At 35.8% G+C, this 24,767-nt stretch overlaps 1 protein-coding gene across 9 annotated transcripts in view; it reads right to left on the bottom strand.

The window, feature by feature from the left end:
* INPP4B (inositol polyphosphate-4-phosphatase type II B) overlaps positions 1–24,767 on the bottom strand; it is a 778,175-nt gene that overhangs the window by 141,580 nt on the left and 611,828 nt on the right. For all 9 annotated transcript variants that reach the window (XM_086704171.1, XM_086704175.1, XM_086704169.1 and 6 more), the window contains one exon: positions 14,730–14,838. In XM_086704171.1, coding sequence (XP_086560297.1) covers positions 14,730–14,838 — 109 coding nt within the window. The remainder of the gene's footprint in view (positions 1–14,729; positions 14,839–24,767) is intronic.

Here is a 24,767-nt window from a genome sequence, read left to right as displayed (position 1 = left end):
TATGAATAGAATCTATGATCGCCTTTGAAAATTTTACTTTTTTTCTTTCATTTTTTTTTGATTGTAGGTATATTCTTAAATAAGTGCTTCCTGAGGTATATTTGGGAGGGCTATGTATAGAGAACCAATAAAGCTAAAGTCTTAGAAATATGTTTTACTGACTACTTTACAGAGTAATTTTAGGCAGATTCAAACAGTAATCAATCTGAGGGTTAACCACCACACCAAGTCATGTATTTTTTGTAATTGTACAGGTAAAGTGATTTCCTTTTAAAAGTGTGTTCTCATTGAAGTCCATAAGGAGTTGAATGCACCAACTTTTTTTTTTCTTAAATTTCTATCTGATGGGCAGCAAAATCAATTCTGGAAAGGTCATTTATAACTTACATTATTAGCTAGAACTAACACTGTTCATTATTAAGAGCATTTCTTTTGTATCAAATATCTACTGATTGCATGATAGTGAATAAGCATGGAAGAAGAACCCAAAAGTGGGGACAGAAGTCCAATTTTCTAGCTCTGGGTCTGTCATTATCTGCATGGGTGATTTACTCTTTGGACTCCCATATTCTCATCAATAAAGTAAAGAGGAGAATTTGTGATCTCTGAGATTCCCTGTTGGTTCTAACATTTAAAAGATTCTTTAATCGGAAAAAAGGCACAGACTCAACAAAATGATTTTCTTGTTTCCCAAAACTTATTTTCATATTGAATGTATACAACTGACTTTATTAACTAAGCAATGGAAACAAATGGTTTATTTCCTCTACTCTTTTTCCCAGAAACTTTTGCATTTACCCAGTTATATAAACCAGAGTACTAAGAATCCCTCAACCCTGCCTAGTCTCCCTCAAGTACTAATCCAGTTGGATTTAAATTCTTTACAAGTTTTCTTATCGCCATGGTCACCCATTCCTTCTCCTCATTAGTATTATAATGGAGTAATTATTTACCCTTCATTTTTTTCACACTTGGTCCAAAATACAAACCTGATCCTGTTAATCTTTAGACAAAAACCTGCCAGTGAGTCCCATAGCCTACAGTATGAACTGCCAGGACTTGATATTTGGCTCCTTCAGATTTGGCTCCTTTTCTGCCCACCCTTATATCATTTCTCTCTCTCTCTCTGTCTCTCATCCTCCCATGTCCCTCCTTCCCCTCTCTCTTGACTTCTCCCCTCCTCTCCCTTCTTCCCTCCCCTTTCCCTTCCCTCTCCTTCTCTCCCAGATTCCCTATGCTCTTGGAATTTTTGAGTCAAGGACAATGGATGACATCACCATACCCACTTGTGCCGTACAGAATCTTGGGAGTCTTTCTTGATATCTCTGGATTTTTACCTCCCACTCCACACAAACGCACAAAATCCAAACAATTGCTAAGCCCTCCCAAATATTTTGGTAACCAATCTCCTCTTCTGTATCTGTGCTGACATCACCCCAGGCCAAGCCATCTTTCTCCTCTACAAGATCATTGCAATAACTATGTATTCATACAAACCTCATGATGGGGGAGGACACTGGCATTGTTCAAAGTCCCATCTAATAAAGATTTTGCAAAAACAGTATTTTTCTCATGTTACACAAGCCAGTTTTGTGATTTTTCCATGACATAGATCCCATACATACTTTTTCCTTTTTTTTTTTTTCTAAGTTAGTACTTTCACTATAATTTTGCAAAGAATGAGATATTCTATAGTTAGCTTATAAAGCTCTGGAAAATATAGTGCTTTTTATTTTCTTGGAATTTACTTGTAGATGATTTTATTTTCTGCTGTTTTCTGCCTTTGAGACAATGGATATTAAATATCTAAACTAATAGAGAGCTTTATTTTATTATTTTTGAGAGGACAGTATGAGCAGGGGAGAGGGGCAGAGTTGGAGAGGGATGGAAGGAGGAAGGGAGGGAGGGAGAAAGAGAGAGAAAGAGAGAGAGAGAGAGAGAGAGACAGAGAGAGAGACAGAGAGAGAGACAGAGAGAGAGAGAGAGAGAGAGAGAGAGAGAGAGAGAATGTTAAGCAGACTCTATGCTTAAGGTGAACCCAATGCAGGGCTCAATCTCACTACCCTAGGATCATGACCTGAGCCAGAATCAAGAATCGGTAGGTCAAACGACTGAGCCACCCAGGCACCCCTAATAGAGAGCTTTAAAAATATGCTGAAAATTATTCAGTGTTTAACCTGAGTACAAAAGTTCTTCTTTGGATGAAATGCATACTAGTTGAAATGACCTAATAGTGTCATGATTTAATTTTTTTCAGTTTACGATGAAGGAGAAATGCAACTCCTGATTTACAGAAAATAAGTCCTTAAACCATATTATTTTTTCATATTTAGTTTTTAAAGAAAAGCTTCTCTCTGTAATTTGCTTATTAGAGTTCACATTTTATCTTCTAAGTCCCAATCTTTCTGTTGATTAACATTTTCTTCCCAAATAAAACCAGAAGTCTTATTTTAGTAACTGTGAATTAAAACATTTAATTATAAAGTCAAATTATCTTCCTGAGAAATTGTGATGATATATTTTAAAAGTCTTTCCTTAAAATCTCAAGATTTTAACCACTCTTTCTAGCAATGTAATGATTTCAAAAGAAATCAGCCACATTAATAGTTCAAACAAAGAAAAAGGAGGGTGAGAAGTTCAGTGACTTTCTGAAAACCTCAAATTAAGATTGATGATGCATTTTATCATTTTAGACACTTTTCTCTTCACCAAATTTATTACCACTATAAATTCTAGGTCATTTAACAAACTTATTTTCATTTACAATTAAAGTCATTTCTTTAAAGGAAAGATTCAATTTTTAAGAATTCTGAACTGTCACACTACATACAGTGCTTCCTGCCTACACTTCAGATCACACTTGGCTTCACAAGCTTTTGGGTAGGTGACTGGAAAAATGTCACCAACTAAAGTGTTAAAGTCACTATTGCATTACAAATGTTGAATCAGATTTTAGGTTGGGCTATTTTTTACAAAATTTATCACCTATGTCCTTTCAGAACACATAAAAGTATATTTTGCCTTCCTAGTGAGGTGCAAACAAATGCAAACATTCTAAAATCTGAAAAATGGCTTTTTTTTAAAGAGAGAGAGATAGAGAACATGAGCAGTAGAGGGAGAGAGAGAATCCCAAGCAGGTTTCCATGTCCAGTGTGGAGTCCAAAGTTGGGCTGGATTTCTTGAACCATGAGATCATGACCCAAGCCAAAATCAAGAGTTGGATGCTTAACTAACTGAGCCACCCAGGCAGCCCTGAAAAATGGCTGTTTTTAAAGCTTATGACATATTTTCTACAAATATCTGTTTTGTATTTCTATTTCTGTTTCCTGACTCTATTTCTGTTTCCTGGTTCCACAAATATTCCCTATATTTCTGTTACCTGATGCAGTCACACTGATGTCTTCAGGCAGAGAAGAGATACTCCTATAACAGGCAATCAATCCTTCAACAACAAAAGTTAGTTCCTGAGGATACTGTCTGTGGTAAACCGGACACACTCAGTCCATGTCCTCATGGCACACACAGTCCAGAGGAGAAGGTAGACAATTAGGGATGATTGTACATGGGAAGCTTCAAGTAGAAGTGGTCTAGCCAAGGGGTCAAAGAAAGCTTGCAGGGGGCAAAGTGAGCTAGTTCAGTCTGGCTCATATAAGGGGTGTGATAGACAAAAATTTAGAAGAAAGTGGGGCCAGATAACACATGAATATATCAGGCACCTTGAACTTTACACCTTAGGCAAGAAGCAGCTAAGAAATATCCAACATTATGAAACCACAAGATTGTATTTGCCTTTTAGAAATATTACTCCAACCAAGGTGAGAAAAATGGATTGGATGAGAGCCAACCTGGAGAGAGAATGATTAAGAGATTTGGTGGTAGAATATTTAAAACATGGTGATTCCATGGGTTAGAGTTACCATAACCCATAATTTATTATTTAAATAAATGCTTTCCTGAAAAATAAGAAGGTAGAACTGATAGTACTGATTTTATTTTACTTTATTTTATTAGTTTTTGGAAGTGGAAGCAAAGGAAGAAAAATAGTCAAGGATTTCCGCTTTCTAGGTTGAACATCTAGGTGAATGGTGCTGACTTTTATTTAGAAAAGATATTCTCAAGAGAAGTTTGAGGGAAAGGGATTGAGGGATGATTGAATATGTTGGCATTGAAGTATTTGGATGATACCATTAATGCAGAACTGTCTTCTAGATGGTTCTAAATGTATGTCTGGACTCATGCGCCAAACCTGGGCTTAACCCAGACATGGTGTCCGAAGCCCAGTGCTTGAGAATATGTGGGCAATTAGGAATTTTATGCACATTGACACAACTTTTTTTGGAAAACAACATGGCAGCATCTCTAAAATTTAACCACCTCAACTAAGAACTTTTAGGAGCTTATCAAAAAGAAATACAAATTTTCAGGGATATAAAATAAGGGTGTATCTTGTAGATGCAGGTGATTATAGCAAAAAGTGGAAATAATCTAAATGACCATCAATATTGAATTGGTTAGATAATAATGCTGCATTCAATAAATAAAATCCTACATAGCTTTTAGAAAAAAATGAGATCTACGTGAACTGAAATGAAGCATTGTGAAAACATTTTTCTGAGTGAAAATATACCTGTTTATATATTTTTCATAAAAAATAGCTAATATCTATTAGGTCCTCGTTATGTGCCAGGTACTATTAGAAAATGTTTGGTGTATATGAAGTCATCAAATCTTGAGAACAACCCTATGAGCCAAGCAACATTTCCACACCACAACTGAGGAAACTTAGTTATATTGAGGTGAGGCAATTTGACTAATGTTACAAAGCTACTAAGTACCCAAACCATGATTTAATCTATAAAGGGACTGGAGTCTATGAATTGTCTGAAAGTTTCTGCCTTAACCCAGAATGGGGGTCAGAAAAATAAAACTTAGTTATGGAAAAGTCAAGAACATTACATTCCCATGAACCTGAGTTTGTGGACTGAGTCATAGCCATTGATAATTCAACTGGTTGGATGCCTAGAAGAAATTACACAGGGAAACACATTTACTGTTCCAATCGGTTTATTCTAGGGAGAGATAAGGGAAAAGGTAGGCTTTTCACTTTATATGCTTCTTTATTCTCTGAATTTGTGTGCTATAAGCAAATTTTATTTTTCTATAGTTAAAAAGAGAATAAAGAAGGGAAACGCTGCATTACAAATTCATTTAGGATCGTATGCAAGTTAAAAAACCCTTTTATTTCCTCGTGTCACATGTAGTTTAATGCCTTGCAAGCCTAATCATTTAGTTTGTTCAGTATGTTCAAGTCTCAACATGACTATTTATTTAAACACATTTTATTTTCTTGTTATTCCAAACTATAAATGTGTGAGAGATAAAACCCACTTACTCTTTAAGATTTGATGTTGTTGTACAAGGAGCTGGCTACATGCGGGGAAATGCACATGGAGAAGAAAAACCTGGTACATAGTTTTGGCAGACCTAGCTTTCTATTTGCTCAAATATGAACTGAGCAGAGAGCTAAGAGTGGCTGAGGAAGACTAAATCATAGGTGGAAGAAAATATACCCTCAAGGAATCAAATTATAATCTGCACAAAGAATGAAATTGTTATCTCCTTGAAAATAACATATTGCTGGTTGCTGGTTCAAAAGAAAAAAAATAATGGATAGGGCTTTTATTAACACCTACTCTTTATTTCCACAGGGCCTGTGTGATTTAAAGTGGTGTGTGTGTGTGTGTGTGTGTGTGTGTGTGTGTGTGTGTGTGTGTGATATAAAGTATTTTTTCCAAAAGGAAAGAAAATGCATTTGGAAGTGAACAGAACATGAATTTTAGCTATAACCTATGATAGTGATATTTTATTTTATTTTAGTTTATTTTATTTTAGTTTAGTTTAGTTTATTTATTTGGAGAAGGAGAAAGAAACTGGGGGAGGGGCAGAGAGAGAGGGAGAGAGAATCCCAACCAGGCTCTGCATTGTCAGTGCAAAGCCCAATGGGGAGTCCAAACCTACAAACCATGAGATCATGACCTGGGCCAAAATCAAGTCAGACACTCAATGACTAAACCATCAACGTGCTCCTATAAGACTGATATTTTAAATAGACTAGCTTTGCTGGATTGGGCACGACTTCCAAAGAACCACAAACACGTAGATATTTTTTTTCACTGTAGAACATTCATTTAATGTCCAGAGAAGAATTAGCCATCTTAAGCCGTTTTGAATTTTTAAGTTCATAATAGAAAAAAAATAAAGCTGTAAATTACATGTGGGAAAACAAACTAGAAGAGACCATACCAGTATGCCACCAGTAACTGTCTTGTTGAAGAGGGAGATTATAAGTAATTTTACTCTTTCTTTTGACTTTTCTATACTTTCCAAAATAAATACACTCAAAAAGCAAATAATCCAATTAAAAAATAGGCAGAGTATACAAACAGACATTTCTCCAAAGAAGATATATAGATGGCCAACAGACACATGAGAAGACCCTCAATATCAGTCATCATCAGGGAAATGCAAATCAAAACCACAATGAGCTATCACCTCACACCCATAAGAATGGCTAAAATTGAAACACAAGAAACAGTAAGTGTAGGTGAGGATGTGGAAAAAAAGGAATCCTCTTGCATTGTTGGTGGGAATGCAAACTGGTGCAGCCATTGTGTAAAACAATATGGAAGTTCCTCAGAAAGTTAAGAATAGAACTACCCTGTGAACCAGTAATTGCACTACTCAGTATTTATAGAAAGAATACAAAAATACTAATTCAAAAATACTAATTCAATACTAATACAAATTCATGCATGCACCCCTATGTTTATAGCAGCATTATTTTTAGTAGCCAAATTATAGAAGCAGCCCAAGTGTCCATCTAGAGATGAATGGATAAGGAAGATGTGATATATTCATACAATGGACTATTATTCAGCCATAAAGAAGAATGAAATCTTTCTATTCCAATGACATGGTTGATGCTAGAGTATAATGCTAAGTGAAATATGTCAGTCAGAGAAGGGCAAATTCCTATGGTTTCATTTGTACGTGAAATTTAAGGAACAAAACAGATGAGCAAAGGAAAAGAGAGAGACAGAGAGAGAGAGACAGAGAGACAGGGAAACAAAGAAACAGATTCTTAATTTTTTTTTAACGTTTATTTATTTTTGAGACAGAGAGAGACAGAGCATGAACGGGGGAGGGTCAGAGAGAGGGAGACACAGAATCTGAAACAGGCTCCAGGTTCTGAGCTGTCAGCACAGAGCCTGACGCGGAGCTCGAACTCACGGACCGCGAGATCATGACCTGAGCTGAAGTCGGCCGCTTAACCGACTGAGCCACCCAGGCGCCCCACCAAGAAACAGATTCTTAACTATAGAGACCAAACTGATGGTTACAGGAGGGGATGTGGTTAGGGGGATGGGTGAAATAGGTGACAGGCATTAAGGAGTGCACTTGCCATGATGAGCACCAGGGAGATGTATGAAAGTGTTAATTCAGTATATTGTACACTTGAAACTAATATTACACTGTATGTTAAATATTATCAGTAGAAAATATTTTTAAAAATCTCTATTATTGAGGGGCACCTGGGTGCCTCAGTCGGTTAAGCATCCGACTTCAGTTCAGGTCATAATTCCACATCTCGTGAGTTCAAACTTTGCATCGGGCTCCCTGCTGTCAACACAGAGCCCACTTTGGATTCTTTGTTTCCTCTCTCTCTGTCCATCCCCCACTAGTGTTCTCTCTGTCTCTCTCTTTCTGTCTCTGTCTCTTTCTCTCTCAAATAGAAATAAATATTTAAAAAATACATATACACTATTGAAAGATCCAAAATGCTACTGAAAAGACATACCGCATGATCTCTTGGTGCTTACAAAATACTAAACAGATCACACAGTTGTGATCTCAGACTAAACTGCTCTGCTAGTGAGTGACAAGACAAATTTCTAGAAGAAATCCAGAGATCAAACTAGAGACAGAGAAAGAGCTTCAGTAGGAAAAAAATAACTAGAGACAGAGAATCAGCTTCGGTAGGAAAAATATAATAATTGGCTCCCTAAATCAAATCACATATGCTGTCTTATTACTTTCATTGAATATATTTGAATCACTCATTGTTTCATAAAAAAAATAAGAAGCTCAGTCTTCGTAACTGCTTCTTAGTCTGCTCATAGTTGGTGGAGAGAATACAAAAAGGGATGAGTTTGAAAACTCAGACAGATTTGCTTAGACATCTCAGCTCTACATTACTAACTAAAAATGTTACTTTATGTTTTATCTCCACAAATTAAGTAGCGCAAGAAGAATATATATCAAAGGTAGTGGTATGAAACTCTGCATCCAGTTCTCCCATTTCTGGTTTATTGAATGCCTGCTATACTGGAGGCTACACAGAGCTTCCTTTCCTACTGCAATATTTTTCTTTTTACCCAAGCAGTCTCCTATCTATAATAGAGAATGAGGAAATACCTATTTGTATTTCTCCTTGTAACAGGAAAGTTTTCCTCGGAGTTTTTGCCATATGATTACATAGCCATTGATCTCTTAAAGGTAAGACTGATTTGTGTAACTCTTTGCATTAATATTCTGCTTTCCTTCAGAACATTTCCCCAAATTCTAGTACAGGCTCAGCTTGTTGTAGGCTCAAGGAGAATCTACAATATTCCTGTCAGTAAAATTTTAGTTCATTTTCTTTATGACTTTTCCAAGTGATTTTTTTTCTCTCTTCTGTTTGAAATTGTGGGGTAGTAACTACTGATTTTGGGCACCTGGAATGACAGACTGGGGGGAGGGGTGGAAAGACCAAAGCACTTCCTCCTCCAGGCAGGCATGTGACATTAAGTCATTTGCAGGGAGTTGGCTCTGAATGCTCCAAATGAATAGGCAGATCACAGGGAATTAATATTCTCAAACAAGAGTTGACACTGCCCTTCACTGGTACTTTTTCTTCTTTATAAAGGCTCTTGGTTTTCATGAGTTACTTTTTCATTTTAAGGAAAGGTTAATGCTTTTAGGTCATGATCCTACTCAAAGCTCTGGCTGGGTCTGAAATTCCTGCTGAAATCAGAAATGATCAAAGCAGGCAATATGCGTGGTTGTGGCAATTCCCCCCTTTCTTTTAAACAATAACAAAAGGAAAAAATGATCATATTTTGAGGGAGGAATCCACAAGTTTTAAGTAGCTTCCAGATACATCACTGATTCCAGGGACATGTAGATGTTTGATGTAACTATTTTTTTTTTTAATTTTTTTTTCAACGTTTATTTATTTTTGGGACAGAGAGAGACAGAGCATGAATGGGGGAGGGGCAGAGAGAGAGGGAGACACAGAATTGGAAACCGGCTCCAGGCTCTGAGCCATCAGCCCAGAGCCTGATGCGGGGCTCGAACTCACGGACCGCGAGATTGTGACCTGGCTGAAGTCGGACGCTTAACCGACTGCGCCACCCAGGCGCCCCTGATGTAACTATTAAAGACAATGCCTTACACATCCTAATTCTGGTCTTTAAAAAAAAATGTGCAATTAGGCTTTTGGCTCATATAAATCTCATGTTTACAGCATGAAAACCTTTATAATATGCTCAATTTTACTTGTTTGCATGTTACTTCAGCCCAAGTTGTCTCAAATCAAAATTCTTATAGCTCCCATCTTTGCTTCTGTTTTGTAACTGTTTAGTGAGCTCAGGATTCTTTAAACACAAAGCTCTAGTATGCAAGTTGTAATATTTTTCTTATTTCAACAAATACTACTTTGCATAGGTTTTCTTTCCTCCTGCTACATATCAATTGAGGTTCTATACATTTTTCAAGGTCATTTCATCTGTGTCACTATTCTTGTTTCTATTCTCCACACCCTTCCTCAGCCTCAGTGGTGCTCAACTCTAGCTACACATTTGTCTTACCTGGGAAGCTTTTAAAACATACCAATACCTGGGCTACATTCCCAGGACTTGCACTTAATTGGTCTGGGGTGCTATCTTGCCATAGATAAAATCTTTTAATTTTTTAAAAAAATGCTTTTTTTTATTTTTGAGGCAGAGACAGAGACAGAGAGACAGAGTGTGAGCAGGAGAGGGGCAGAGAGAGAGGGAGACACAGAATCTGAAGCAGCGCCCAGGCTCTGAGTTGTCAGCACAGAGCCTATGTGGGGCTGGACCTCATGAACTAGGAGATCATGACCTGAGCCAAAGTCGGACACTTAACCAACTGAGCCACCCAGGGACTCCTAGATAAAATCTTTTGTTTATTTATTTTTAATTTTTTTTTAATGTTTATCTATTTTTGAGACACAGAGAGACATAGTACAGGTGGGAGAGGGGCAGAGAGAGAGGGAGACAGAATCTGAAGCAGGCTCCAGGCTCCGAGCTGTCAGTACAGAGTCCAACACGGGAACTCAAGAACCGTGAGATAACAAACTGAGCTGAATTTAGACACTTAACCGACTGAGCCACCCAGGCACCCCTAGATAAAATCTTTTAAAGCTCCAAAGAGAATTGTAATATGCAACAAGGTTGATAACCCCTGCTCCATGTATTATGATTATTTGTGAGACTTGATCTCCCACTTGAATTTTCAGCAGCTTAAATCAGAGACTGTATCTGATTCATATGTGAATTCCAATGCCTGCTGAATTTGAACCTGCATGCCAAGTACTCTGTGGGGCACATTAGAAGATCCAAATTTTAAGAGGACATCATCTTTTCATTAAGGAAATCACAAACTGTTATGGAAATATCAGAAAAGAACAAACCTAATACATCATAACTGTGACCTAATAAAGCTATAAGGAGATTAAAAATAATATATTAGGATAGAGAGTCAAATCAACTTGAAAATTAGAAAGACATAACAGAGAAGGTAGAACCTTAGGATGGACGACGTGTGGAAGTTTGAATAGGTTCATGTATATGGTTTTGACAGAAAGAAACAGAAAATAATGGGGAGATGAAAACAAGAATTTCTTGTACAAGGGAACAGAATAAGGAGATAAGAGGTGGGAAAGTATGAAGTCCTTCAGGGAAACAGTTTGAATAGCATTTAGGAAGAGCAGAAAGTTGGTGGGGTGAGATCATGCTGGCTTTGAATACCCAATGGATGGGAATGGACTCCTTGAAGGATTCTGATCAGAGGAGTAATATACTCAGATATTTGTGCTTTAAAAAAACCACTCTTCCTGGGGTGCCTGGGTGGCTTGGTTGGTCAAGCGTCCGACTTCGGCTCAGGTCATGATCTCACTGTTTGTGGGTTCGAGCCCCGCATTGGGCTCTGTGCTGACAGCTCGGAGCCTGGAGCCTGCTTCTGATTCTGTGTCTCCCTCTCTCTGCCCCTCCCCTGTTCATGCTGTCTCTCTCTGTCTCTCAAAAATAAATACATGCCAAAAAAGTTAAAGAAAAAAGACCACTCTTCCTAATTATATTGTAGTCTTTATTTATTTATTTAAAAATTTTTTTAACATTTATTTATTATTGAGAGACAGAGAGAGACAGAGCATGAGCAGGGGAGGGGCAGAGAGAGAGGGAGACACAGAATTCGAAGCAGGCTCCAGGCTCTGAGCTGGCAGCACAGAGCCAGACGCGGGGCTCACACTCACAAACTGTGAGATCATGACCTGAGCCAAAGTCAGACACTTAACTGACTGAGCCACCCAGGCGCTCCTCTTGTAGCCTTTAAAACATACTTTTTTTGTGATCTGAATTACATTATATAAATACTATGAGCAAGGCTTTCTTATACTAAAACCCTTTTCATTGTGTGGTCAATGTATTCATCAAAAAATATATCACTGAGGAACAGACACATAAATTACATCTGTTCTCAGGTGACAGTACGTCATTCGCATAGCTGAGAAGAAAACAGATGAAGGTGAAGTAGGAAAATGACTGTGGTGGTTCCCCTAAAAAACTGACTTAAAATATTTGGCTATCTTTTTGTGAGGTATCAAAAGAAAGAAGTGAAGGAAATTCCTTCACTTAATGTGCTTTTCTGCAGTGCCAAATGTAAATAAATGTGCAAGTTTAAGTTACTCATTTCATGTAGTCTCATATTTACTTTTCTATTATTGCTTTTGACTGACAAGTGCAATATTTGCTGTTGAAAAAGCCTGCAGGAAGATAATTTGAATAGTATGGTATCACTTTAGGCATAAAGTCTTTGTTTAGATCACCCCTTAACTTGATGGACAGGCTGATACCAAGCTCATCTGTGTATTGCTTCAGCAAGCCATATTTGTCCTACATCACTTCCCTACAGAATACTTTTGAGATCTACACCAAATTGTTTTTTTAATTAGAAACATCTCGTTTTTTTTTATTAATAAAGTCATCAGTAAAACAATGGGATATATAACACATATGAAAAACCTAAAGCAAATCAATGTTTGTAAGCTTTGGATGCATTTTTCTCTTTTATTTTAAATTTGATCCTAGAAGGCTATGTGCGTGTGCGTGTGTGTGTGCGTGCACGCGCGTGTGTGTGCATGTGATTATATGTATATAAACATCCCAGTGAAGTGAAGGATAGTGAAGAATTCAGATATTCATGCAGGTATTTAAAAGAAAAAATACTATTCAAAATCTAACACACAACTCAACATTTGTCTTTAATAGCAGCACGTAGTAATATTTTATGAAATTACATGGTTAGGTTCCATGTATCATCACATGCCAATTCTGTACATGCTCAACTAGATTTTATGTGCCCTACGGACAGTTTTCAGCCTTTTAGCTGTGTTATAAACACAAAAATTTGATTGAGAAAAGCAAATAGATTAGGTGAATTCTCACCTAAGATTAGAGACTTCTAGTTCCAGGAAAGATGGAGTAAACACAATCTATTTTACTTCTCTAATTACAAAAAAACTCTGGACAAAATCTATATGTCATTTATCAGAAGAATCTAAGAGGTGGAGAAATGAAGGCAGATTGACTAGGTGCCTCAAGACTTAAAGAATGACATGACAGTGAGTTCCATGGTTGTTTTGTTTTGTTTTGTTTTGTTTCCTTGTCTCATACATCCCAGCAATGTAGTAAAATGCCAAATAAAAATAGCAACCAAGAAAAGCCAAAGGATTGGTAAAGGGTGGGCAAACAGAATAAAAAACTTTTAATCATACTTGTCTGTTCTAGGGGTGATATTATAAAAATGGCAGGTTGCTCCCTGACTCAAAGAATGGTGCAGCAGGAGGTCAGTGAGAAACACCCCTCCCTGATAGAGCCCATGGACAGAAACCTGTATTCTACTCCCATTCCCATTTCAGTAAAGAGATATAGCATCCTTGCCCTGTGAAGTCTGTGATAACTGACTTCCAGCCTCCATGAATTAAATAGGAGGTGCCCCTCCCCTCAGATGCCCTGGTTGCAATTCTCATTTCTATTCCCTGCTGAAATAATAAAGCAACAGAACAGCTTTCTGCAGCAGAAGGTTTTTGGGGAGGGTGTGACTATTAAGGAATCACTGAGGGAGTTTCTTGGTGGTAATAGAACATCCCTTTATGATTATTTTGATGATAGTTACTCTAATTTACATCTGTGATGCAATTTCATAGAACACTATCTGTACCCTCTCAACCAACCAACCAACCACCCAACCAACCAAACAAGAAAATGAAACCTGGAGTAATCTGAATAAGGACTATAGCTAAGTTAATAGTATTGTACCAAAGTCAATTTCGTGAAAGCAAGAAAAAAATATATAAATATGTATTATTAGTTTATATATTAATATAATAGTATGTCACCTATTCAATCATAATTTACCTGAATGTTTTCTTCCTGAACATCTGGACACTGAATAAAAATGTGTTATGTGGTAAATGTGATAAAACTTAAAAAAAAATTCTGCTTTTGCCACTAAGATTTTCTAATACTATTAATAAACCAACTATGACTAAGAATAACTATTTTCTCATAACTTTCAAACTTTGAGATCTTAATCCAAGAAGAGTAATGGCTTGAAAAGGAAAGTAAAGTTATCCTTCAGACCTGAGTGATACTTTTTATGGTTTAAATGAGTATAGGCATAGCTAGAGGGTATTATAGGATAAACTCAGTACCTGGGGGTGAGTACATGGGGGATAAACTACTGATGCAATATTTTAAAGTAAATGAAGACAAAAAATTGAGAAAGTATATTAAAATTATAAATAACAGTGATAATAGTTTTTGTGTCATGCCTTTCTCCTAAGGGATATGATTCCTCTTTTAATCTCATCACTTTACAGATACAGTTCTGTGTTGATGTCCCTTTTTCAAATGGCATAATTAAATGATGGATAGTTATGTGCCTGGACTTAGGTCAAAATGGAAATCAATAGTAGGGTCAAAGTCATAAATTAGGTCTCATGCTCTCCATCAAGTATCTTTGGGTTCACAGTTAAAGTGGACTGTTTTCAGCTAAATCTCCATCTGAATACCATTCCATTCAATGTGCCATGGTTGATACTAGATACTAGAATGTATCTATTTTGGTAGCATGGTTTCCAGAAACTTTTTCTGCCAGCATAATGCTACTACTCTATAAGCAATACACTCAGGCATTTCATTTATTCTAATTTAATTTCTGCTCAAGTATTTTTTTTTTGACATTTCAACAACCTTAAGTTACTTAATGGGTTGCAGAATTGAAGAATTGTTCATTGTGATGGAACAAACTTCTTTATCCTAACATTATACACAAACTTCTCCAAAGGGAAGATAATATCATTAATGCATTCTCTCATCACTTACTTTCTTCTTTCCATTTCAAATCTATGGAGTAGTTTCCGAAGACCACCATTCTTAAATCCCTGAAAATGGGCAGCTGGGGCTCCCACGGTGATGACATCGTAGAGAGCATCTGGAACAGGAATGGACAAGGAGATGAACATCTTGCAAATATTTGTCTCCAGCATGCTGTTGGCATGGAAGTATACACACTGTTGGAAGTTTGAGAAATTATTCTGTTTAATTTTGCAGGAATAACTATGAACTCACATCTCAAGGGGGCAATAGGAGCTAATCAATCTTTCTAAAAGCCACCTGTGCACCTAACCAAGTTATAATATTTCTTTGATTTATGACTACATCTTAATTATATGCTAGTATCTGGAACAGTATGTTCTCTCATTCTTCTATATACTTACTGAGATAACATGTTAATTGGTCTTTTGTGTATTTTACTTTATTGAGTTTTGCATCATTTAATTTGCAATCATATTGAAATTCAACAATAATGAACAATCTTTACAGAGAAAATTTACAGAGGAAAAAACTCAAATTATTAATTCATCTTGGCTCAAGGGCAGAACATTACTAGTGCATTAAAAAACAAACAAACAAACAAAAAAAACTATACAGAGTAGTTTCCTGCCTGTGTAAAACCTTAGACAGCTTGGAATGCATGCTTTTGCAATTTTCTTAGGTGACATAGAAAGAATACACAAAATATCTCTAGATCTTTTTTCCACAAAGATATTTTGTTTTTTTAATAAAAAAAATCCATACATTTAAATTGCAACTCCATCTTTTGATCTTGAAACATCAAGTTTGATGCTTATTAAGTTTAGGGCTTCAAAACATGGCATCAATTTTCCATTCTAATGAAAAGTATCCCCATAAGAAGGAAAACAGAGTAAGCATCTCTGGTTAAACTACATTTTATTTGAGAAACCTAATTTCATAGTAGATCCTTTTCAAATTGATTTTGGTATTGACACATTGGTTGTTTTTCAGTTCTCATTTACAGGGAAAACATAAATTATTTTATTAGCTTCACGTAAACACCGTAACTTCTTCATACTGGTTCAATCCAAATGTACTTGAAATATTTTTCTTAATAAAAAAACGTCTTCAAGTGAAAGACTTCAGCAGCACTCAGAGAAGTCAAGGTCACACAACAGAACAAAACAAAACAGAAAACAAACAAACAAAAAACCCCACAGAATACAACGCAAATCAACCCATCAATAAGGCACATACTGAACAATCACTCAATATATTGCTGGAGTGGTAATCTCTTGCCCTTTTAAAAAGTCACTAATAAACTGAAAGTTAGCTTTTCTTAATATAGCAGAATATAAGACTTGTGTGAAATTTAAAGACTTCTTAGTCCAGGATATTTTAACATAGGGCTAAGAAAAGGGTTTCAGGGAGTCCATGAATATATGCAAGTTTTATAAGTGTCTGTTCTACTTTATGGAAAAGGGCCACAGCTTTCTCAAATAGCCATGACATTACCCGAAAGTTACCAACACTAAATTCCAGTCCATCTTCATCTATCTCATGAGAAACCCAAGCACCTTGAGAAATTACCTGCTTCATCTAAAGTCTCAAAGACTTCAGGGTCTTTCACCTTCTAATCCAGGGATGGAGAGCCAGGGGTTTAAGTTAATGACCAGAACCTGAGTCCCTCACTCTGGATCCCAGCTCTGCCACTTACGAGTTGTGCAACATTAGGAAAATTATTTAACCTCTCTATGTCTCAGTTTCCTCAGCTAGAAAATGGAGTTGAAAATAATTAGAAGTGGTGAGCATTCACTATTATCTATGATTCTTTTTCTTTTTTTTGAGCTTATTTATTTATTTTGAGAGAGAGAGAGAGGGAGAGAATGAGGAAGAGACAAAATCCCAAGCAGGCTCTGTACTGCCAGTGCAGAGCCCCACACGGGGCTTGAACCCAGGAGCCATGAGATTATGACCTGAGCTGAAATCAAGAGTCAGACACTTAACTGACTGAGACACCCAGGAGTCCCTACGATTATTTTCCTTATAAGAAGTTATCCTACCAAGGAAGCAAAGAAAGATGATATTTTAACTATTGCTTCTTTACCATGAAAATACACTTTTCAGTCTGAAAAGGAAAGTGAAATTGAGGCTCAGTCTTCGGTTCCTGTGTTAATTTAAACTAAATGCAAAAACAAAAATCATCATGATGATGCAAGCAGAAATACATTTCTGCTAAAAGCTGGGTGACCAACAATACCAACAATATAACTAAGTCACTTTAAACCCAAATCCCATTAAGCCCAAGCTAAATGCATTCCTAACTCAATTTTTTTTTAATTGTCTGTAGCCTCCCGCTGGATTCAAAAATCCACATCTCCAACATCATCTAGCAAGAGGGGAAGAATGAAGGAAGGGGAAATCTGAGTTTGTGGCCTCTCCACCACTACCTAGCATGAGGGAAAGAATGAGGGAAGGGGAAATCTGCATAGAAAGAGAAACCAGTCCTAACTGATGGAGGTTAAAATAACTTATTTTTGTAAAATTTGCAAAAACACCTGACCAGAAACAAGTTGCTGAGGCCCACTGAAGAACCTTGTGATACCCATACACAGGAAGAGCCAGCCCTGAACTTAAGATGTACTAGCTTCATGGTAAATCTGTCTCTTCAATTCACCTACAGTTTCCGCATTTTTCCAAAGCTACTTTCTAGGAGCAGAAACTTTCTTTTTGTTCCTCCACTTTGCTCTGGGAAATTCTAGATATCTGTGAAGGAACCATGAAACTTGGAAGTGGCAGGTAAAGAAAGAGAAGCAAGTTGCTCAAATATTCTCCATGCTTCATAATAAAAAGCTGATTATTTTTAAATCTAAATGAAGACATGTATGTTTCTTGAATCCAATGATATAAAGAGCTTCTTTAGTTATAAACAAGTTCTTTGATATCCAAAGTTCTGACTGACTTTTACTTGTTTCCATTCTATTTTCTATTTATAAGCTCATTCGTTTCAGAGTTTTAACACTATTTTTTTTTTTATCAAAGCCTACAAAATCTCTATTTCTGGCTAGTTCTGACCTTTTCCACATTAAATAATCAAATTCCTAAGTGGCTTATGAACGTTTCTGAATTTAAATCAGTTATTAAGCTTCACTTGCTGTAACTCTTCCAACCTGGTCTTCCTCCCCAGTTGTCTATGATCATTACAGACACCACATTTTTTTTAAGTCTTCCAGAGTAAAACTCTCAAGATATCAAGATCATTTTCAATTTCTCCCTTTCCCTCAACATTTTACCTGATCAGTTTTTTTAATGTTTATTTATTTTTGAGAGAGAGAGAGAGAGAGAGAACACAAGCAGGGAGCACAAGAGAGACAGGGAGACACAGAATCTAAAGCAGGCTCCAAGATCTGAGCTATCAGCACAGAGCCTGATACAGGGCTTGAACTTGCCAACTGTGAGATCATGACCTAAGCCAAAGTTGGATAGTTAACTGACTGAGCCACCCAGGTGCCCCTTACCTGATGAGTTCTCATAATTCTTCTACCAAATTTTATTTTCTCTTATCAGTGTTAATTATCTTTATCTTAATTCTGATCTTTGTTATTTCTTGTCGGGATTACTACTGCCTCTTCAGTCTTAGCCTCCCTCTATCCACAGTGCACTAGATCACTTTCCTATATGCGTGGCCATTCAGTCACTTGGCCCAAAAGCACAGGCTCTGATACTTAAACCCCTCCTCATATTTTCAAATATTAACAGAAGAACATTCAAATGCCTCAATATCATCCATGTTGTAGGTTTTCAATAAATGCCAATAAATAAACAAACATTTGTTTAATAGTTCAGTTTGTCTTATTTTTTTTTTGCAGATCATACAAGGTATTACTATTCTTTAAATTTTTTTTTGAATGCTTATTTTTGAGAGAGAAAGTGTGAATGTGGGAGGAGCAGAGTGAGAAAGAGACAGAGAATCCAAAGCAGGCTCTGCACTGTCAGTGCAAAGGCCAATGTGGGGCTTAAATTCACAAACCATGAGATCATGACCTAAGCTGAAGTTGGATGCTCTACCGACTGAGCCACCCAGGCTCCCCAAGGTATTATTTTCATAATTGAAGAAATAAAAAAGTTTATAAACACTATCAGGAAAAACATTGGAATCTGAAATAAGTATACCTTCATGGGATGAGGATGAAAATATATCCATCCATAGACTATATTCTATAAAAGAATAAGAGAACTTATGATTATTCACATGAAAAAGAATGAAATTAGATCCTTATAGCATGCACAAAAATCAACTCAAATTAAAGACTTAGACATAAGACTTAAAACTATACAACTCCTAGAAAGAAACATAGAGGAAAAGTGTTATGATATTGGTATTTACAAATATTTCATAGATATGACACTAAAAGCATAAGCAACAAAAACAAGCAAAACTACATCAAACTAAAAAGCTTCTGCACAGGTGAGGAGATAACAGACTGAAAAGAAAAGGAGAAAATATCTGCAAACCATATATCTGATGAGAGTTAATCTCCAAAACATAGAATGAACTCCTATAACTCAGTAGTAAAAAAATTAATAACCTTATTTTAAAATGGGCTAATGCCTTTGACTAGACATTTTGCCAAAGAAAATTACAAATGGCCAACAGGGATATGAAAAAATGTTAAATGTTATTAATCACCAGGGAAAATGCAAATGAAGAAGAAGAAGAAGAAGAAGAAGAAGAAGAAGAAGAAAGAAAGAAAGAAAGAAAGAAAGAAAGAAAGAAAGAAAGAAAGAAAGACAAGACAGTGAGTGTTTGCCATGATGTGAACAAATTTGAATCCTTGCACAATGTTACAGGATTCAAAATATGGTGCAGATGCTATGGGAAATAGTATAGACGTTCCTTATAAAGTTAAAAATAGAATAATGGTTCAGCAATCCCAGTTTTGGGTATTTGCACAAAAGACATGAAATCAGGATCTCAAAGAGATATTAGCACCTCTATGTTCATTTAAGCACTATTCATAATAGGCAAGATATGGAAGGAACTGAAATATCCATCAGTGGGTGAATGGATACTGAAAATGGATAAAGAAAAGTGGGTGAATTCCATGTACAATGGGATACTATTCAGCTTTAAAAAAGAAAGAACTTCTGCAATATGTGACATGGATAAACCTTGAGGTTATTATGTTAAGTGAAATAAGCCACAAAAAGACAAATAATGCATGATTCTACTTGTATGAAGTATCTAAAATTAAGAGAGAATCAAATTAATAGAAACCAGAAGTAGAATACTGGTTGCCAGTGTCTGGGAGAAGAGGGAAAAGGAAAGTTACTAATCAAATGGTATAAAGTTTCAGTCAAGGAAGCCAAATATATACCAAACAATAAATTATTAGGTATTGTACACTTAACATTTTGTTAAGAGGTTAAGTCTTATGTTAGATATTCTTGCTACAGTGAAAGAAAAAAAGTTTATGACTATGTTGCTGTCAATGTTTCTATAAAACTTGAATTAAATTTTAATATTCTGTCTAAAACAGGAAGAAATTTAAAAATACTTTAAAAATGTCTCACCACACACACACAGTCTCCCCATAAAAAACACAAACAAACAAAAACAAACAAATAAACAAAAAACTTCTGTTAGGAGATGAATATGTTAATTAGCTTGACTATACATTTACTATGTACATGTATAACAAAATATCATATTATATACCTGAAATATATATATATTAAAATACAAAAACATATTTATTGTTGTTTAAATACTTTTGAAAATTTTTATGTTTGAGATAATTTTGGATTTGCAGAGTTGTTGCAAAATTAGAGAGTTTTGTATACCCTTCACGCATGTTCCCTATGTTAAAATCTTACAGAGTCATAGATTAATTATCAAAACTAAAAAATTAATCTTGTACTATTACATCAAAATAAGTAGATAGTATGTTAGGATTGGTTTCTCCACTAACACCCTTTCCTCTTTCAGGAACGAGTCCAATATTCCACATTTTATTTAGCTGTTGTCATCTCCTCCAATCTATGATAGTTCCTCAGTCTTTCATTTTTGACTGTAGCACTTTTGAAGAATACTGGTAAGTTACTTTGTAAAGTGTCCCTCTGTTTGGATTTGTCTTATGTTTTCTCATAATTAGATTGAAGATTTGCACTATTGAGTAGGATACTATGGAGACAATATGCCCTTCTCAGTGCATTATAACAGGGAGTATGTTAAGTTGTTATGTATTACGTGCTGTTAACCTTGTGATGACAAGTTGATTCTTCACTGTAAAGTTACTATTTAAGGAGACATATTTTAAGACGTTTCTGTTTAACTTGCTCCCACTCATTTTAGCATCTATTGATAAATCTTGTCTAAGGCAATTATAACTGCTGTGTTTGAATGGTCATTTTCCATTTCCCTCATTCCTTCCACATTCATTAATTGGAATTCTTCTGGAAAGAATAGTTGACCCTTCTCCTTTATTCTGTTATATATTCAGTTTTTTATTAACATCAATATGGGCTCATGGGTACTTTGTTCCTTGGTTTATGAACTAACACTATCTTTATGTTCAAGTTGTTCCAGCTTTGTCCATCGGGAGCTCCTTCAGTTAGCTCTTGTGCTATTTATATATGTTCCTTTCACACACACCATTTGTTGTCATCGTTGTTGTTCATTTTTTGAGCACTTCCTTACTTTCTAGAGCCACAGGATACTCTAGACTCTAATCTTATATTTTCCCTGCCTCAGCTCTAGAATCAACCAGCTTTCCAAGAATCCTAGTCCCTTTTACTGGACAATGGTGTTTAGAAATCAAATACTGGGGGTAGTTATGCTCATTACTATTGCTTCCAATCCTTGCAGGGGCTAGAGGTAGGAAATATATGTATGTATACTAACTTGTTTACATACACACATCTATATCTATTTATACTAATAACAACAAACCCATGAGTCCATATTATTACTCTGATTCAGTTCAGAATCACAAGATTCCTTCTGGCCTTCCTTCCTTCTTTATCTAACTTCTTTTGCTCACTATCTTCATACCTACATATTGATTAACCCTAGTATATAAATAAAATAGTTTTAGAATTGTTCATTCATACTTCTGCTAGGAGTGAATTTACTAAGGGAAGTACAATGTTTGTAATTTGTTTTTAATATAGCCTTATAATATACAGTGTTTCCTTAGATCAGATCCTTTATTTCCCATTGTTTTCATTAACTTATCATTTTTTATAATTTTATTTACCATTTGTTATCATTTTAAACAAGATATTAAAAATAAATTAACAAGAAAGCATATTGGGAATATGAAATTCTCGGGAAAGTTTACATTAATAATTAGTATCACAACAATCAGGATTTGAAAAAAAATAAGAACAGAAAGGGAGCCAATTTCCTAACATAGGTATATGTTCTCCAGGGTGAAGGTACCAGGAGGTAAAACACAGGAGACTCCCCAAATATTCTTTATTCTTGAACTTCATAGAAAATATTTCAAATAGTCAAGTAAAAAGTAGCGTTGCTATGTTTCAGCACAGCCAGCAGAACTGAACACTATCTATATTTTAGAAGACATCTCTCCCATTTCCCCACCTTGCAAGCCAAGCTTAATAATCCATTAATATCAAGAGGCTTTCTCCACAGGGACAATGAGTAGAGTTTATGTCTGGATGCGGAAAGAGCAAGTAGGTCTCTCTTGCTCTCTCACTTTCTTGCCTTTTGATTCTACCTACCTTGATTAAAACCATTCCTCAAAAAGCTGGGATCTTTATGTGCCTATTTTGTAGAGGGTCAAAGAATTTAGGTTTACCTAACCTTTGTATATTTGAGGTCTTCAAAAAGTTGAAGTGTTAAAATTTAAACATTGATAACTCTGATATAGGGATTTATAACATAAAAAAGACAGCCACAGGCTCAAAATAGTCAGTCAAGAGACCCACATCAGCAAACCAAGCCTTAATACCTAATCTAACTGCAGTTTCAGCCCCCCAGGAATGTAATCTTTAACTAGTCAACATAGAATTTCTTGGTCAGCACTAGGAGATTTACTAACAGGTCCCTTCCATTTCCCTTAGGATGATCTTGCCTAAAACAATGGATTCCTTTGCCAATCATTTTCTTTTTCCCCATTTCCTCAATACCTTTAAAAAAATCTTTCCTTTCTTTAGCTCTACAGAGCTCCTTTCTATTTACTAGGTGGGATGCTGTCTGATTCATGAATCATTCAATAAAGTCAATTTGATCTTTTAAATCACTCGGTTGAATTTTTGTTCCTTAACAATAACAGGAAATAAATATTTGGTCTTTGTTCCCTCTTCTGGTACAGTGGTCCTAAAAACCCTTGGAATTTCAGCGTTGAGAGCTTTTCTCATGTTTAATGAAGTGACTATCGGACCTCACCTAAGGATAGGGACTGGATGCCAGTGAATCAAACAAAGTGATTAGAGGTTGGAATTTTCTATCCCTCCTCTCACACCCTGCCTCCTGGGAGAAAAGAAGAGCTGGGGATTGACTTCAATCCTCAATGGCCAATTATTTAATCAATTATGCCTATGTAGTGAAGTCTCAAACGAACAAACAAACAAACAAAAACACAACCCAAAGGACTAGGTTTGGAGAGGTTCCGTGTTGGTGAACATGTGGAGATGCTGGGAGAGAGGTGTTCAGAGAGCATGGAAGTTCTGGATACTTTCCCTATGCTTTGCCCTTTGCATCTCTTCCATCTGGCTATTATATCCTTTTATAATAAACCAGTGATCTAGTAAATAAAATGTTTTTCTGAGTTCTGTGAATAGCTCTATCAAATTAATTGAATGCAAGGAGAAGGGAACCTTTGATTTCAAGCCAGATAGTCAAAAGTACGGGTAACAAGCTGGACTTTCGATTGGCATCTGAAGTGAAGGGCAGTCATTAACCTGGGAATCTGATGCTATCTCCAGGTAAATAATGTTAGAATTGAGTTGAAATTTAGGACATTCAGTTGACATCTGGGGAGAGTTGGAAAATAGATGATGTGAGGAAAGCCCCATCCCCACACTGGGATGGTTCCACAATCATGAATGACCAAGGAGTGGCTCTGAAAGAAACAGAAAGTAGCTGCTGAATGTTATTCTCAGAATTTACATGAACTTAAGCAAAAGATACAGCTGTGCTCTTCAGCTATGGATATGTTAGGTTTGTCACATAATCTAAAATAAGAAGATGCTGTATACAGCTATATAATCCTTAACTTTGAAATCATCTCTGTCATACTTTACACTAATCACTATAATTTTTAAATACCACACTCTTACTGAAATCACAAAATCTCAACTCTTGGGAGTCTTAGTATTTTGCAAATATTGTTTGACAATTATCATTTACCAATATCACAGTATTCGAACTGCTAGATTTATCTCTTTGGTCCTTTCACCCTTGAATGCCACTTGCAATTATGACAAAAATGGTAGACAGATTTTGGTACACTATGGAATTCATTTCCTGGTATCTTAGTGTAGTTGATGAAGAACGGTATACACTTAAAGTACTATGTTCAGTCTTGGCTGTAACAGTTGTACTTTTTAAAATTCAGTTAGAATTAACTGAAATGTATTGTATTCCTCTAAGAATGAGCAGATATACAAGTAAACAAATAGTCAATAAAAATAAAACTCTTAAATAACAATCTTATCATTCATATTTGTCTCTTTGGAAAAATTTCCTCATTTTATCCTGCTGTTTAAATTATCTATCTTTATGATATGAATAGTCCTTAACTGCATATAATAAAAGCATTCATATTTTTGATACTTAGAGGCAACTATAAAAATCTAGGTGGACATTTATTTTATGAAAATTTGAGCAATAAAATCAGAGGTCTTTTTTCTTTCTAAAAAAAAATAGAATCTGTGTGTCTTCTTTTTTTGATAGTTCATATCTCAAAACTTGTCCTTGGCTTTGTGAAAATGGCATCATACACAGCATAACAGGGAAGTGGAATTCAAGTTGCAAATCTCATCAAGCTAAAGATACTAGGTTGGCTTGAAATTTAATAATAGGGCTGCCTCATAGCC

Source organism: Puma concolor, chromosome B1 (assembly GCF_028749965.1).
Source record: "Puma concolor isolate L17-30 chromosome B1, mPumCon1.1.hap2, whole genome shotgun sequence".
NCBI classification, from domain to species: domain Eukaryota; kingdom Metazoa; phylum Chordata; class Mammalia; order Carnivora; family Felidae; genus Puma; species Puma concolor.
This window is presented reverse-complemented; position numbering and strand designations above follow the sequence as displayed.